General features: G+C 40.7%; 2 protein-coding genes across 5 annotated transcripts in view; one reads left to right on the top strand and one right to left on the bottom strand.

The window, feature by feature from the left end:
• Positions 1 to 18023, bottom strand: part of LOC139948953 (peroxisomal carnitine O-octanoyltransferase-like) — a 100636-nt gene that overhangs the window by 6636 nt on the left and 75977 nt on the right. For 2 of the 4 annotated variants that reach the window (XM_071947331.1, XM_071947330.1), the window contains exons 1-5: positions 7444 to 7576; positions 3304 to 3428; positions 1985 to 2109; positions 1444 to 1625; positions 250 to 377 (exon numbers count right to left, since the gene is read on the bottom strand). In XM_071947331.1, the coding sequence (XP_071803432.1) occupies positions 250 to 377; positions 1444 to 1625; positions 1985 to 2109; positions 3304 to 3428; positions 7444 to 7511 (628 nt within the window). In that variant the 5' untranslated portion in view covers positions 7512 to 7576. Of the gene's footprint in view, positions 1 to 249; positions 378 to 1443; positions 1626 to 1984; positions 2110 to 3303; positions 3429 to 4284; positions 4422 to 7443; positions 7577 to 18023 lie in introns of those variants that run through there. The other 2 variants (XM_071947333.1, XM_071947332.1) reach the window with 2 other exon arrangements.
• LOC139949208 (uncharacterized) lies at positions 13891 to 17622 on the top strand. Its single transcript, XM_071947603.1, has one exon. The coding sequence runs from the start codon at positions 13891 to 13893 to the stop codon at positions 17620 to 17622; it is 3732 nt and encodes a 1243-aa protein (XP_071803704.1).

Genomic DNA, 18023 nt, shown 5'->3' with positions numbered 1-18023 from the left:
TTGAAGCCTTTTTTGAACATCTGAAGTGATGTTGCTGAGCGCAGATGTGTCCGGAGACTGTTCCATAGTAGAGTGCGCTGGAAAACTTTGTGTTCAGTAAGTCTGGTTTTATCTGTTGATGAACGAAAGCCAGTACGTGCAGGCTAATAAGTAGACGGACTGGAAGACAATGGGCCAAGTCCTTTACAGCATTTGTAAACAATAACCATGATTTTGAATTTGATTCTTGTCTTATGTTATTGTCTGTACCTGTTTTGAAAAAGCGCACCAACTTATCTCTGACTTCACCAGGTACTCTCGAGCAGTTGTACAGCCCTCTCATTTGATTCATGGAGAAAGCCTTGCCAGTGCGGCTCTTATCAACTGGAAACTGTTCTCTGCGAGGCAAAGGGAAAACAAGATCATAATATCGTATACAGCACTATATCACCCCAGGAAGTTCAATATCTTTTGTGAATAGTGGTATATCGGCTCTGCGAAGAGAGAGTGCATGGTGTGTAGTGCTGGGCGAATCGTGAAATTTTGGTATTCGGATACCGCTGGCCAACTATCCGAAATTAACCGGATATTCAAATAGATTTTTCGCCGCTAGAGGGCGCTATTGAAAATAAAAATAAAAATTGCCACTAGAGGGCACTGTTCATTTGTGAATGAGATCTTATGGGCGGATTGATATTAGTTTTAGACAGTGTCACTCGGCTCATTCATAAAAATAACCGGATCTAATTTAAAGATGGCGAATTGCTTTTTCTTTTGATCGTGATTGACTCTACGTAAAGAAAAACTTTCGTAATCTTTGAACAAATTACGTCAGAAATGTCATTGTTTTAACTCTTCACGGAGGTGAGCATAGTTAAATACTTAATTTTTGCTGTTTTATGCTGTCTTAATAGAAGTTTCTTAAGGATTCAGACAAAACATTCCAATCAGTTGTAGCCCGACGTCCGCAGATATTCGGGTATTTAAAGAATATCCGATTACTTGGTTGTAATTACAAAACTATCCGGTTAATAAATAGGTATTTGCGCCCATTGCGGATATCCGGTTAAGAAAAAAAAGGCGTTCACGGTTATGGATAGGAAAACCTATTTGCCATTAACCGGATATTCAAATAATTCGCCCAGGCCTAATGGTGTGTGTACCGTCCTCTGTTATTCCAGGCTCGTGAACAACTTAGAAGCAGTACAAACTGGCTCTTTTAGTGCTCCAATTTGTTATTAGGTTTAAAATTGACTATGGGTGCGTTCGATTAGCTTCCCTGGGTCGAACCTGTGGTGCTCATTCAGGGTGACCCACTCCACAAGCAGGGCACTTGGGGCTGACCCGAGTGAGCCCCTGGAATGACGTCAAAGCTATTCGAACATACCAGGGGGCAAACCTGGGTCTACCATGGGAAGCTAACTGAACACACCCTATAATAACATTATCAAATCGATATATCACCTTCTCAATGTTAGAAAGATGCCCATCTGGTACCAAATGGAAATAGCTGCCCGTTCACATTGAGTGCCCTCCATAGGGTGCCAGATATTGTCGTTGTAGGGTCCCAGACCATTGATGTTGCACTGCACTGCAAGGGGGGATCGGCCGGACATGTAAGCTAGCTCTTCCCACCAGTGTTCCAGCTGTATTCAAATCAAATGATTAGACTCGATTAGATTATATTTGGTTTATTGCTATTTATATACAAGTGTACAATAGAACTTCACTTGGCTCTCGTGCTTAAAAAATATTTAGAAAAATGGACATCAAACCCTCAGAAATCTTAGAAATGATTCATTCATGAAGTGATTCTAAGATTCAAAGTTTTGATTTGAAAATTTATCCAAACCATAAGCCCTACTTTGAAGAGAATCCTTTCTCTCTCAAAAATAGTTCATATAATCAACAGGCTGCTGTGTTTCTCACCATGTAAGTTTGGTTCACCCTAAACTAATTTGATCCAGTTTCCCTTGTGGTTAATGACTGAAAACATTGGACGTACCCAGTTTTTGCTTGTGCGTGCCTTTTCCTGTAGTTTACGGTGCAGTTTCAGTCCAATTCCATCTCCAAACGCCCTGACGACCTCCTCAGTTTTCTTGAACTCATCTTCAGTCAGAAATGGTTTGGCTATGAAATAAAAATATTTGTATAACTTTGGTTTTTGGACAGTTCAATTATTTTCACCCTATTGAAATGAAGATGTTATTAGGCCTGGGCGAGTTATTCGAATATCCGGGTAATGGCGAATAGGTTTTCCTATCCGTAACCGCGAATGCCTTTTTTTCTTAACGGGATATCCGCATAGGGCGCGAATAGCTATTTATAAACCGGGTAGTTCTGTAATTACAACCGAGTAACCGGATATTCTTTAATATCCGAAAATCCGCGGACGTCGGGCGACAACTGATATGAATGATTTGTCTGAATCCTTATGAAACTTCTATTAAGACAGCATAAAACAGCATAAATTAAGTATTAAACTATGCTCACCTCCGTGAAGAGTTAAAACAATGACATTTCTGAGGTAATTTGTTCAAAGATTTCAAAAGTTTTCCTTCACGTAGAGTCAATCACGATCAAAAGAAAAAGCAAATCGCCATCTTTAAATTAGATCCGGTCATTTTTATGAATGAACCGAGTGACACTGTCTAAAACTAATATCGATCCGCCCATAAGATCTCATTCACAAACGAACAGCGCCCTCTAGCGAAAAAAAAAAAAAAAAAAAAAAATCATTTTCTTTTTTAATAGTGCCCTCTAGCGGCGAAAAAACTTTTCGAATATCTGGTTTATTTTGGATAGTTGGCCAGTGGTATCCGAATAACAAAATTTCACTATTCGCCCAGCACTAGACGTTATACATGTAAAGCTGGTCCTGTTGGTGATGTAGACACGTAAAAGAACCCAGTGAATGCAGAAGGGGCTGCCCCGGTGTTCCTGGTTTGATTGGCAGCATATTGCGTCACAGCACCTGGAACACCATTTGATGGTGCTGTGTAAAAGGAGTAGGTCGCAACTCAAACATAGTCCCACATAATTTACAGGAAAATACTGTATGTTACAGTGCTTTGAGTCTCACTGAATGACAGATACGCGCTATATAACAGGGCTGTATGCTTCGTTTTTGAAAGGGCAAGGGCACCAAGGCATTTTCTCTTTGGCAAAGGGCACCCTATGAGGATATTGTAAATTTCTACTGTAACATTTCAAGGGCACCAAGGCAATGACAAGGGGCAACGAAGGCAATCGCCTCCGTTGCCTCCGTGAAGTATCAGGCCTGATATAAGAATTCACTATTTATTATTAGAGTTGATGACTTACTTGATTCCAAGTATTTCTGCAGTGTTTGTTCCAGAGGGGGCAGAGTCAGCGAAGGGAGGGAGTCCTCATACTGGAATGTCCTCTCCCTAGGACTAGATGCAGATGATGTGCTCATTCTTTTCTTCCTGAAAATTTGTGAAAAAGTTCTTTCTATTATAAGTTTCAGTTTCTTAATCGGGCATTGTGCTCAGCTTTATTTATAATATACATAGCCCACTGCTGCATTTAACTTGCCCTAGAGAAATTTTAGTGGCCCATATTTCTTTTAAACATGATGTCATAAATGAAGGAATCAATGTGTGGTGAAGAGGTTTTCAACTAGTAGTTTAATCCCAACGAGGCCTGGTTCTTGATAATTTTACCGAGACAAAGTCGAGGTAAATTATAAAGAACCAGGCCTCGGCGGGTTTAAGCCACTAGTTGAAAACCGATTCAACACACTTTGATTCCCATTCATAAATACCTTTTCGGTCAAAAACATCATCACTTTTTGGTCAAAAAGTAAAATAAATGCAAAAATTATAATTGTTAAATGATTTCTTTCAACACAACACCCCTCCAGCTCTGAAATGGTAAAGCACTCCGCGGCCTTCGGGTAAACAACTCCTTATAAGGGTATGCTGTGCGCGTCGCGCGTATCGCGTGATGTGGCACAACTGTTTCAGCTGTTGCTCTCGACCAATAGGAATGAAGAAACTGTCTTATAAGAACAGGTGCAAGGTCGCGTGTCACGCCCATGAGTTAACACTTTTTACCGGTCATAAACAAAGGTTTATACACACCCACGCTCTCCACAGCGAAACTGTCCGAGGTATTTATGAATGCATCTTTTCGAGATAAAAACAGTTGCGATAACAACCAGTGAAATGGTAAAAAAAAAACATTCATGCAATCAAAGTACTATTTACATTTAAAATGACAAAAAAATATGAGCACATTCAATAATCAGATTGCACCAATTTGACATTACATGTAGCTCACCAAGGGCAATTTGAGAACTGTTTACAAGACGGTAGACCTTGGCATTATTTACCTCTGAGATAATGTACGTCCAGCTAGTGTTAAAGAAGAGCCATGCGGCCCCGACAACTCAATGATGGTGAAACAATTGTGCCAGGGCAGATTTACCCAAGGTTTGAGGGTGGACTTTGCACTGTTGTGAATCGCTTATCTCTATTAAAGCCTAGTCATTAAATCAAGGACCATGATTTGCAGTGATAAAAATAACTTTACCCTCTTGCCTCCTGTATACATTCAACATTGTTCAAGGGCACTGGACACATTTCAGATGTTATCTTTTTTACCAGATCAGGCTTCTTCCAATTCTTTGTAAAGTTGTGGAAAATTGTAGCACCTCTCCACAATTCTCAACGTTTTTTTTTGCCCAAGGTTGTCTATTTATAGATGACGTATCCTGGTGTCATGTGTTTTCAGTAGGATAACAGGAAAATTGTTCACAATCAAAAACTCATGTTTTTTCAAATCATCTATCAAATTTTTTTACAAAAACACTTGCACTTCATCGTGTGTTGACATTTTTAAAGTCTTGGTTTTACGTTGCGATTGACACTCCGCCATTAACAGTGCTATTGCATGCACGACATTGGAGCAACGTCATATGTTTTCACACCTTTCATTGGTTGGTATTTTATTGAATATTCAGAAGCTAGTATGGCGTGCAAAATAAAACAAAAATATTATTCAATTACTACTAAACAAATTTAATTACATTTTTGTCCTAAGGCATTATGGCTACTATATTAGAATCCAGAGATATCATAAGGCATGAAAGTAAACACCCCACCCCCTTGAAGCACACACACTTCATAACAATATGTTTTCCCCCATTTCAGACCAGTAATGTTTGGTTTCAGGAGATAAGAAACCAATCTATGATATTTTCTCTTTAATGTAGACTTTATATTTATTATGCTTATCGGAATTTATTACAGTATGCAGTTAATCAAAAACATTTTTTTTTGTCATTTTCACTAGTAATTTTGTTTTGAACTTTCGAGGTTGGATGTTTCTTTGACTCATTTGAATGTTGGCATAATAATGCACTAGTGATTAACCAAAAATCAATCATTTTATAAATGTTTGAGCATAACCAACGACAGGAAACTTTTTTCTCAGCATGATTAAGCCTGATGAAAATACAGACTGTGACTCGTGAGCAAACTTCTTCTTCTTCTTCCGTGAAAGTACAGTCCACCATCTGGTGTATTGCGTACTGTGGTAGTTGTGTGCATGCGAGGGTGTGGATATATACAGTGCAGGTGGGTGAACAGTGAACGTGCAGCTAAAAAACAGCTCAGGCTGACCTAGCGGAGCTGGACTGACTGTACACCCTGCTTAAAACTAGCAAGAGTTGTACAGTTGATCAGGTCTACCGGGAGATTGTTCCATATCCTAATGCTATTGGGAAAAAATGACTGTGTGTAGACCCCTGTCCTGGTGAATGGTATCATGTATTTGTAAGAATGACCCCTCAGAGAAATGGTGCATGGAGCTAGAAATGTGTGTGGGACGTCAACCAGGTTGTTCACAATCTTATACATCATAACTGCCTTGGCCTGTGCACGCCGTTCTTGAAGTGTGGTCCACTGAAGTTGGCTGATCATGGCAGTTACACTACTTGTTGTTTGGTAGTCTCCAAGCACAAAGCGTGCATAGCGCCGCTGCACCATTTCTAACTTGTGGGTGTAGCTAGCTGTCTGGGGGTCCCATATGATGCTGGAGTACTCTACAATAGGGCGCACTAGGGTCTTGTAGCACAGCTCCTTTGTTTTCCTGGGACACTGGTGTATGTTGCGCTGCAGAAAAGCCCTTATGGAATTTGCTTTGTTGGTGATGCTGTTGATGTGATTATTCCAGCTTAGGGTTTTGTGAATGTTCACCCCAAGATATTTTGCAGAGTCGACTTCTTCCAGAGTGTGGTTGTGAATTGTGTATGTTTGCTTGATGAACTTCCTTCTGTTGGTGACATGGATAACCTGGCACTTCTTTGGGTGGAACTCCATTTTCCAGTCACTCTCCCATTGCTGAAGGTGGTCTAGGTCCTGCTGCAATATAGATGCATCCTCCTCTGTCTTGATGTTACGATACAGGATACAGTCATCTGCAAATAATCTGGCTGCATAGCTTCTGTCACCGGTGCAGCTTGCACAATCTCGCGGTAAACGGGAATCAAAGTTGGGGACTGAAAACATATGAGGGTCGATAACGTATGACACTACGATATATGTAATTGTAAGGTTAATGAAATAACCACTGCAACCAACGTTAAAGGCAGTTGGTAATTACTCAAAATAATTATTAGCATAAAACCTCATTTGGTAACGAGTAATGGGGAGAGGTTGATGATATAAAACATTGTGAGAAACGGCTCCCTCTGAAGTAACATAGTTTTCGAGAAAGAAGTAATTTTCCACAAATTTGATTTCGAGACCTCAAGTTATAGAACTTGACCTTGAGGTCTCGAAATCAAGCATCTGAAAGCACACAACTTCGTGTGACAAGGGTGTTTTTTTCTTTCATAGTTATCTCGCAACTTTGGCGACCAATCGAGCTCAAATTTTCACAGGTTTGTTATTTGATGCATATGTTGAGATACACCAAGTGAGAAGACTGGTCTTTGACAATTGGGTCTGTCCACACTAATGGGACCATTTGATGTGACTTTTTTTTATAAATGGGTGACAAAAATAAACAAGAAGAGTTTTGTCAAGCTTGTTTCCCATGCACATTCCAAATCACTTCAAGGTTTTTGTTTGCAAAGAGCAAGACACATTTATCTGTATTTTAGCAATAACTGGGGATCATCTTCAAGATGACTATGTTTGTAACAGGGGAATGTTGGACAGACATTTCGTACATAAATGGTGAGAAAGGCATAATAATATAAACAGATTGCCAAAAATGTTGTCCCCTACAATGCTGTCCCTGCAAAGAATGTTTCCAGGCAAAACCAAGACATCTGCGTGGGTACTCAAGAAACTACAGAGAATTATCTTGAAGATATTAGGTTTGTAACATGGACAGATATTGGGTGTTGGTAAAAGTCGGAGGTCGGAGGTAGCCGGAGGTAGCCGGAGGTTGCGTTAATTGCGTGATATTTAATTTAAAAAGATTACTTACACACTCAGATTGAAGTTTGGAAGACTCTTATGCAGTTTACGGGGATTGAAATTCAATTCTGTACCCATTTGGTGGGGGAAAACTATGCCCCCACGGTACGAACCGACTGGTCGTGTGGAGTACTTGTGTTGAGGTAAACAAGGTCACACTGTAGCGCCCTCAAAAAAAAACGGAGGTGTGTTTACGCAACGTGTAGTTGGTGCGTACATGCCTATACACGCACCACGCATGAACCCTGCAGTAATAATATGGTGTATTTAGACTAACAGCCGGAGGTTAATTTTATTTCTTTATTACTCCTCGGAAAATTACAACAAAATCACAAACGACTCTCTATGTATGTCACCTTATAACCATTATTTTTTTACATTTTTATTATTAATGATATTTGTCACAATATGTCTGTCCATGTTAAAAACAAACATTCATACCAGCTGAAAAACCTCAAGGTACTCTTGGTTTTTACAGATAACCAAAAAATAGGGGCAATGGGTCTAACTTAATTAACCTTTGAGTAAATCAATTAATTAATTATTTGTGTCATCCATTTCTAGTCAATTCCAATACAAAATGTCTGTCCTCGTTACAAACAATGTGTCTTAAAGAAAACTGCGTAACTTCTTAAATAATAAGACATTTGTTATACTGTTTGGTAAGCACACTATCAGCAGAGAGTTGTACAAAACAAAATACAGGGGAAAATGTTGTATTTTGTGTACCCTCCCAGTCACAGTTCAAAAAGTTATCTTTTGGAACCAAAAAGACCCATTAGTGTGGACAGACCCAATTACCAATAGTGTCCACTGTCTTTAAAGCCATTGGACCCTTTCGGTAAACAGTATTTTCCAAGCAAGGCCCACACTTCGTGTATCACAACTTCTATATCAAATAACAAACCTGTCAAAATTTGGGCTTAATCGGTCATCGGAGTCAGGAGAAAATAACGGGAAAACCCACCCTTGTATCCGTGCGTTTTGCCGTGTCATGACATGTGTTTAAAATAAATCCGTAATTCTCGTTAACGATAATTGATATTGTTTTACTGTTGGAAAAGTTTCCGTATGGCGCCACCACTTTTTCATTCGATATGAAATAATATAGTATCTAATTTACCTCAATGAGTATACTATGGTGGCCCTGAAGGGACATCGCATATCGCAAACGTGTGCGCATACGTATGCAATGTCGTGAAACAATTCGCAAATATGTGCGCACACGAATGCAATGTCGTGAAACAATTCGCGAATATGTGCGCACACGTATGCAATGTCGTGAAACAATTCGCAAATATGTGCGCACACGTATGCAATGTTGTGAAACAATTCGCGAATATGTGCGCACACGTATGCAATGTCGTGAAACAATTCGCGAATATGTGCGCACACGTCTGCGAATATTATTTGCGATGTCGTGAATTTTATTGCATACCATGTTGCATACCTTTGAATAAAATGTCTAATGATCTGGGGGGTTTCTTTCCAACAGTGAGATAAGCGGTAGTCATTGCAGCAGTAATCTTTATTGTGAGGCAAGCGAGGCGTGTGGTCGTTCTTGGCCTGGTGCCAAGTTCCTGGGTATACACATGATTTACAGAGGGAGCCTGCTGTAGCGCCACAGTACTCCCTAGATCGGTAACAAATTATCCACAACTATGACATCATCCTAATGGTATGCAACATGGTATGCAATAAAATTCACGACATTGCAAAACAAATCGCACTCGTGTGCGCACATATTCACGATTTGGTTCACGAAATTGCATACGTGTGCGCACATATTCACGATTTGGTTCACGATATTGCATACGTGTGCGCACATATTCGCGATTTGTTTCACGACATTGCATACGTGTGCGCACATATTCGCGAATTGTTTCACGGCATTGCGTACGTGTGCGCACATATTCGCGAATTGTTTCACGATATTGTATACGTGTGCGCATATATTCGCGATTTGTTTCACGACATTGCATACGTGTGCGCACACTTTTGCGTTATGCGATGTCCCTTCGGGGCCACCATAGTATACCCTGCAAGATATGTTAACAAAAATTTTACCACACAGGCGAAGTAGGATTCTACTCTACTCATTGACCTCTGTGCTTTCTGCTCTACTCCATATAGTACTGTACAAAACCAATGATTGCTGAAACCAACGGAGGGCTAGATAGGGCGCCCTCTGCCTTGTTAATCGTGGATCATTATAACTAGCGGGATACGCTAGGATATAAAAATCCTTTACATAAATATTTCGAAATGTGGGTGAGGGTGTTATACGCCTCTCTCAATATTTATGCATGGCATCATAATTCTAACCCAAAATGAAGCTATTTCGCACGTCCACCACTACTTGCACTGGCTGTACGCACCTCGTTTTGGGTTAGACGACGTACCTTATGCATCTAGAAACTATAAGGCTCCCCCGTGATCCTTATAGGGGTCTAATGTTGGGCCTCCCTAACGTTACACGTTTTTCAAATCAGCGTTGATAGGTGAAACTGACCGTTAGCCAGCAATAACTGAAGTTTCTTTTGTACTACACTACCAAAACTTTCTCCACACACTCAATATACATTCATAATGCTTGCATTTCCTTTTTAAAAAACATCGTCAAAAATGACATTTTTACGTCCCACGATACATAGCGTTGCTACAGCACTATAGTATAAGTAAAGCGAGTTTTTGGAACATGCTGTGTGCCACAAATCTAATTTATCTACTGTTTTTTTTTCGGGGGGGGGGGGGGCGGGGGCGGTAAGAGCGTAGGCCTCTTTTTAGTTTATTCTCATCTGAATTGGTCTTGTAAACTTTCTGGTCAATAGGCTGCATGTATAACGGGAGCACTTAACGTGAACGTCAAAAAAGTGTTTTGCAGGCAGAGATGCCAAGTCCAGAGGCTAGCTAGCTATGTGTGAGATTTTAGGAAGGCCTTTTTAAATCACCGCCCAACCTTTTTTTTTTTTTTTTTTTTTATAAATAAAGAAAACAATGTGAAATTTAATTGTGGACAAAAAGTGTTTCAAAATGCATCAAAAACCTCCTCAGAATAATTAAAACTCACTTGAGGTACACAGGAGATGTTGATGGTTAATGTGGAGGTTCGATTGTGTCAGATTATATCCTTCCAAACTTGAAAAAAATAGACTAAACAATCGCTCACTTCTTCTGCCTGTTGTGTCTTCACTAGTGGAGCGCATTTCAACGAATTTGCTAAAAGAATCGGAACAAACTTGTGCGCAATAAGCGTTTTGCGCTCTGCCGAATTTGAGCTGAACCTACTGGATGAGCAAAAGCGTGCGCAATCTGCAAATTTGCGCTCTGTTTGTACAAATTTTGTACAAAAAATGTCGTAATTTTTTTTTCCCGATCTCGCCCCAATAATGGTTGATGTGCGTGTGAGCGTGAGACAGAGCCAAAATGCGTGAGTCTCATGCCTAATGCGTGAGACTTGGCAGGTCTGGTTTTGTTTTATTGTCACTTTGGGCTTATTGCATCTCGCGAAATTTGAACGACAAACGACACAATTTCTGACCGCGTTCATGTTCACGCTGCTCTAGGAACAAACCTCCATACATCCCATATCTCTGGAACCCTATATCGTACAAACTAAATAAAAACGATAAACTCGTCCCCACTCCTTAATTTTCTCTAACTTATTTCGCTTTCAGAAAGCATTTTAAGTCATGTTTAGGGTTTGTTACGTCCAGTTTGGGTCGATAGACAAACTCCTAAAAATGTACCCCATTCAGCCGCACGAGGTCTCTTTTGTTAATATTATCTCCATCAGTAACCAACCCGACGGGCCGATGGCTAAATTAGGCTTCAAAATGGATTTGGCAAAATGTACATTCTGAGACCTGACCGACACACTGCTCTAACCAATTTTGTGAATGGACTTATTCAAAAGGAAACTTAATGTCGTTTGGCTTAACAACTTTGACCAAATGCAAAGCAAAGTTCTTTTTTTACAGCTTCAAAACAGCCTTTGACGTGTGTGTATAAGTTTCACCATAGAGTAAGGAATGGTTTCATAATTCTACCTCCATGGTTAAACTCTGAAACTGGAACATTATACCTCCATGAACAGACCGTATTCTAAAACGGTATTCATGTACCCATTTGAGTTTACTGGCAAAGGGTCCAAGGTCGCCACCCACTGTCAACCTAAAGTGGTCCCACGGCGACCTTCTTCACCAAGCAACAGGTGGCCTGTCTCAAACCAGACAACACACCACTCACAATACACTGACCAGAATGGCTCTTTGTGTAAGCCCCCCACTCCCAAAATGTTATTAATTGTAAAGTTCCCTTAGACACCTTCCAACCTATAGCCGGCCCTACCCAATGTTTCCAAATTATTAAGCTTCCGTTTGATCCCATCCTTGTTCATCATGATAATTCTCATGCCGTTTGGAAGTGAATGCTTTTTTATAAATATTCTCCATTTAATCTTTTCAACAAATGAGTCACCCGCAGAAGGATTTCTAGGAAGTCTGATAATAACGTCGACCAGTGGTTGACACATGGTCGCCTGCGAAACATCAGTTTACGGTACTTCATCCATTCAATGCAAATTCGGTCAAATTCGTGAGATTGGTTTCGGTTTTGTCCTGGCACCCAGCCTCTTCGACCCTTTCGACCCTGCGCGGCAATGAATGAACCAATCCGGAGAACCATGCTTAGTACAACACGAAAGTAACCTGACCAAAAAGGGCGGATCGAATGGCGGGTGGGCGGGCAAGGGGCAATGAATGAACCAATCCGGAGCACCATCTGCGAAACACTGTCCAATGAGTCGCCTGTCAGAAAGATTTCTAGGAAGTCTGGTAACAACATCGACCAGTGGTTGACGCACGGTCGCTGCCCAAACTTCCTCCAATCACATCACTTGTAAGTGCGAGTTTGGATCCGGGTTTTGCAGACTTGCAACCCGACGTCTGAAACCACACAAACGTATTGAATTCCACACAAACAACCGTGTTGGATTCCACAAGGATGCCATACCACTGGAACTTCTAATTTTCAATCCAAGATGGCGCAGGTTACGCTTTTAATAGTATAGATGTGTTTGCAGAATAGCATGAGTTTTTATGACGAAAGTGTCAGAGAATGCTACTCAATGCTAAAGCATAGGGACAGAATCTACACAGTGCTAAAGCATAGGGGAAGAATCCTACACAGTGCTAAAGCATAGGGACAGAATCCTACTCAATGCTAAAGCATAGGGCCAGAATCCTACTCAATGCTAAAGCATAGGGACAGAATCCTACACAGTGCTAAAGCATAGGGACAGAATCCTACACAGTGCTAAAGCATAGGGCCAGCATCCTACTCAATGCTAAAGCATAGGGCCAGAATCCTACTCAGTGCTAAAGCATAGGGACAGAATCCTACACAGTGCTAAAGCATAGGGCCAGCATCCTACTCAATGCTAAAGCATAGGGCCAGAATCCTACTCAATGCTAAAGCATAGGGAAAGAATCCTACACAGTGCTAAAGCATAGGGCCAGAATCCTACTCAATGCTAAAGCATAGGGCCAGAATCCTACTCAATGCATAGGGACAGAATCCTATACAGTGCTAAAGCATAGGGACAGAATCCTACACAGTGCTAAAGCATAGGGCCAGAATCCTACTCAATGCTAAAGCATGGGCCAGAATCCTACTCAATGCTTAAGCATAGGGCCAGAATCCTACTCAATGCTAAAGCATAGGGCCAGAATAAAGCATTAAAGAGGAAGAACCTTAATCAATGCAATGCAAATTAAAGTTGACAAAATTAATTCAATTTAATATAAAACAGGTTTATTGAAAAAATCCATCGCAATTACAAAACTGAGTTCCACATATTAATGTCAAATAATCACATAAAAAACAAATTTTAAGGTTGCGTTTAACCATAGAGCTATACATATTGAATAATAATAATAATAATAATAATAATAATAATAATAATAATAATAATAATAATAATAATAATAATAATAATAATAATAATAATAATAATAATAATAATAATAATAATAATAATAATAATAATAATAATAATAATAATAATAATAATAATAATAATAATAAGAATAAGATTTGGCCAGTAAACAGGGCGAACATCGTGCTCCGTAATTTTGACATAAAATTTGGAGATCCCCTGAACAGAAAATCGCCAAGTTTGGAGTAAGTACAATTCGTGTGACATAGACAGCACTGGGAAAGTAAGGAACTACTACGACATCAACTTTCTGCAAAACGGAGGTGAGAAAAGTAGTTTTTCATCGATAAATATACACTACAAATTTAAATTCGGTGGTGCATCTTTGTTCGGTGCGGGAAAACACAACGCCCGCGCCTTTAACGCATCGCCTTAGAACTCCCACAACGACGCAGAAGCAAAGATCTACGCACAACGATTTGTAGTGTTGCCTTTGTTGACGTAACTTACAAAATAATAATGAGCGCAGAAGTTCAACCCCCTTCGCCCATGTCACGGCGGACCAGGCAACGCATGTTTGGCAACCCAGCTATACCAATCACCGAAAGAGCCCTGCCGACAGCTAGTAACAATACGCCACTCCAACTTACCAGATCAACAAACCGCATCGGTCGTCACGCGGGTCAACGTGGACCGCGATCTCCACTGAGGAACCAGATTGGGATCGAAAAGTATGCTGCTGGAACAAGCTCTACCCACCAAGTACTAGAGGAACCCCATGCAGAGGACGCACCTCAAAATGGCCCCCTATGTGCAACCACTGGAAACCCGAAAAAAGTCACAAGAAACAAATGGTCCCGGGAAGAGTATAAAGATGTTATGGAAGCATTCTACACCGCTTCTCTAAACCCGACTGAGACATCAACAACCAAAGCCGCCTACAATATCTGGCGAAAAAAACACCCAGCAGATCGACTGAATCTAGATGCTAACAAACTCTCCAACGTTAGACGTGACATTGTATCCAAACAACGTCTAACAGAAATGGAACTTGAAAACATCAGAGTAAAGATAAGGGTGAGCATCATCAACCACAACGATATAGTTAGTGACAATCCAGATGAGATAGCTACCGCTGCTGAGGAAGAAGAACCAACAGGAAATGCCACTGTTGACCCCCCATTGACACAACACCAAACAGAGACTACCCAAGAAGGAGACAATGTAAAGTTAAACGAAATGATAAACAACATAAAGCAGAAATTTGAAACACTGAAGGAAACGTCTTTCAAACAACGACCACGAATCCCAAAAATAAAGAAAAACCTATCCATAGAAGTCCTTAGACTCGCCAATGAAGCCATCCAAAATATCACAGGTGAGATGACGAGACCTTTGAACATAACAGAGATAAACCAACTCATACATGCAGCCGCCTCAACCATTGCAGACACAGTGGGAGAGAAACCTAGGCAAGAACGGAAGCGGAAGAGAAGGAAGCCTGTTTGGAAGGAGAACATAGAGAAGGAGATTAAGAAACTACGTGGACAACTATCACTCCTGAGTGAAGTTGAACGGAATTCCAACATCAAAGACAGGAAAAGAAAACATCTGGAACGAAAATTTAAAATCAAATGTAAGGAAAACATATCAACTGCCAAAGAAATACTCAAACAACGGATCCAAGCAAAGGCACATAGACTCAGAAGATTTGACAAAAGGAGCAAGTTCTTTTGGCAAAACAAGATCTTTAAAGAAGATGCAAAGAAATTATACCGTGAGCTTAGCAATAAGAAGATAGATGTCACCGAGCCACCCACTATAGAAGAAGTTGAGGAGTTTTGGAGTAAGATCCTTGAAAACAACAAAATGCATAACGTCCGAGCTACCTGGATCCAACAGCAACAGGACCAATACACAGATGTAACGAGCCAAGAATGGTCAGATATAAACACCATTGAGACCACTGCAGCTATCAATAAAACCAATAACTGGAAGGCACCGGGATTAGACGGAATTGCGAATTTCTGGATCAAAAACTTGCCTAGCATCCACGAAGATCTTGCATTGGCCTACAACGACATAGTCAAACACCCAGAGAAATGCCCCGAATGGCTGACACGAGGAACTACATTCCTGCTTCCAAAGTCGGAAGAGACTCGGAACCCTAAGAACTATAGACCAATCACCTGCCTGCCCACAATGTACAAAATCCTCACCTCCATCCTAACAGAGAGGACGTATAGCTTCCTTGATGAAAACAACTTGCTACCAGTAGAACAGAAAGGGTGTAGGAAAGGAAGCTATGGCTGCAAAGACCAGCTACTGATCAACAAAACCGTAATGGAAGAAGCCAAATTTAAGAAAAAAAACTTATCAACAGCGTGGATTGACTACAAGAAGGCATTTGATAGTGTACCTCATTCCTGGATAAGAAAATGCCTTGAAATCTACAAAATATGTCCAACTACTGTCAACTTCATCACAGCAAGCATGATGAACTGGAAAACCACCTTGAATCTCCACCATGCAGAAGGGTCGTTAACATCAAGACCGATTAACATTAGATGCGGGATTTTCCAAGGAGATTCACTATCACCACTACTTTTCTGTTTAGCGCTAGCACCACTTAGCAACCTGCTGAACAACAGTAGTTACGGATACACATCCGAAAATGGCAAACTTAACCATCTTGTCTACATGGATGACCTCAAGACATTTTCCAAGGATGACAACCAGCAAAAGGGTCTGCTCACCATTGTGAAGACCTTCAGTGACGACATCAGGATGGAGTTCGGACTCGATAAGTGTGCCAAAGCCACATTCATAAGGGGAAAACTCACCAAAACAACAGACCTAGACATTGACACTGTCACTAAAATCAAGGAGATGGACCAAGAGGGTACATACAAATACCTTGGAATAAATGAAGGTAACGGCATACAACACTCAGCCATGAAGGAGAAGGTCCGGAAAGAGTATTATAGAAGAGTGCGGATGATACTGAAGAGTGAACTTAATGCAGCCAACCGATTTGAAGCTATCAACACCATTGCAATACCTGTAGTATCGTACAGTTTCAATATCATCAACTGGAAACTGTCGGAGATTAAGAGGATGGATGCAAAGACACGAAAAATAATGACCATGAACAGGATGCACCATCCAAAAGCAGACATTGACAGGATGTACCTGCCAAGATCAACTGGAGGACGTGGCCTGATCCAGCTTGAACTGCCCTTCAAAACCTCCACAATCGGTCTAGATGCTTATCTGACGAAAACTAATGACCCACTCCTCCAAATAGTGAAACAACATGATGACAAGAAAAAGCTCTACTCCATCAAAAAAGAAGCAGTAAAATTCAAAAGAGAACTTGACTACTCAGAAATCACACCATCAGATAATGAAGCAACAACTATCTATACAAAGCGAGTAAAGAAGACAGCAAAAACCAAGGGTCATGAACAACTACAGAAAACCTGGGAAGACAAGGTAATGCACGGGAAGTATCCAAAAAGGACGAAAGAAGCAGATGTTGACCAACTGAAGACACACCAATGGCTTAAAAACACCGGGCTGAAAGCAGAGACGGAGGGTCTTATCATTGCCGCCCAAGACCAGAGTCTCGCCACCAGATCATTTCACCATCGCATCATCAAAGATGGAATAGACCCACAATGTAGGATATGCGGAAAATATGAAGAAACCGTAGACCATATTATCTCTGGATGTCCAGAGCTGGCGAAGACGGAGTTTATTCATCGACACAATAAGACAGCGGCGTACCTTCACTGGAAAATTTGCAGGCATTACAACATAGAGACGACAGGGGAGTGGTACAAACATCAGCCGACAACGGTCACAGAGAATGATGTAGTCACCATCCTCTGGGACATGCCAATCCATACTGACAAAGAGATTAAAGCCAACAGACCCGACATCATCATCAAGGACAAGAAAGACCAGAGGTGTATACTAATTGATGTGTCAATACCTTCCGAACGAAACACCTCAATTAAAGTTGCCGAGAAGCTGTCTAAATACAAAGACCTTGAGATCGAGATTAGCAGAATGTGGAGTATGAAGACCGAGACAATCCCAGTGGTCATCGGAGCTCTGGGACTAGTAAAGAAAGGACTGGAGAAATTCATTGAACGTATCCCTGGCAGCATAAGCATCAACTTAGTCCAGAAGATTGCACTCCTCGGCACAGCTCACATACTACGTAGAATTCTGTCCATTAAATAACATCACCCCTTTAGCGCCTCAGATCCATAGTCTGGATCCGGCTCTGTAGGATGTATCGTAGATAGCATAAAATAAACTTCTTCATAATAATAATAATAATAATAATAATAATCTACATTAAAGGAACACGTTGCCTTGGATCGGTCGAGTTGGTCTTTGAAAAGCGTTTGTAACCGTTTTTTATAAAATGCATATGGGTAGAAAGATGTTGTAAAAGTAGAATACAATGATCCACACAAACATGCCTCGAAATTGCGTGGTTTTCCTTTTACCTCGTCGACTAACACGTCGGCCATTTATGGGGGTCAAAATTTTCAAGTGACTCCCATAAATGGCCGACCATGTTAGTTCGCACAGTAGAAGGAAAACCACGCAATTTCGAGGCAAACTTGTTTGGATCA

This window comes from Asterias amurensis, chromosome 16, assembly GCF_032118995.1.
Source record: "Asterias amurensis chromosome 16, ASM3211899v1".
Lineage (NCBI taxonomy): Eukaryota > Metazoa > Echinodermata > Asteroidea > Forcipulatida > Asteriidae > Asterias > Asterias amurensis.
Note: the sequence above shows the minus strand (reverse complement) of the source record. Positions and strands in the feature narration are given on the sequence as shown.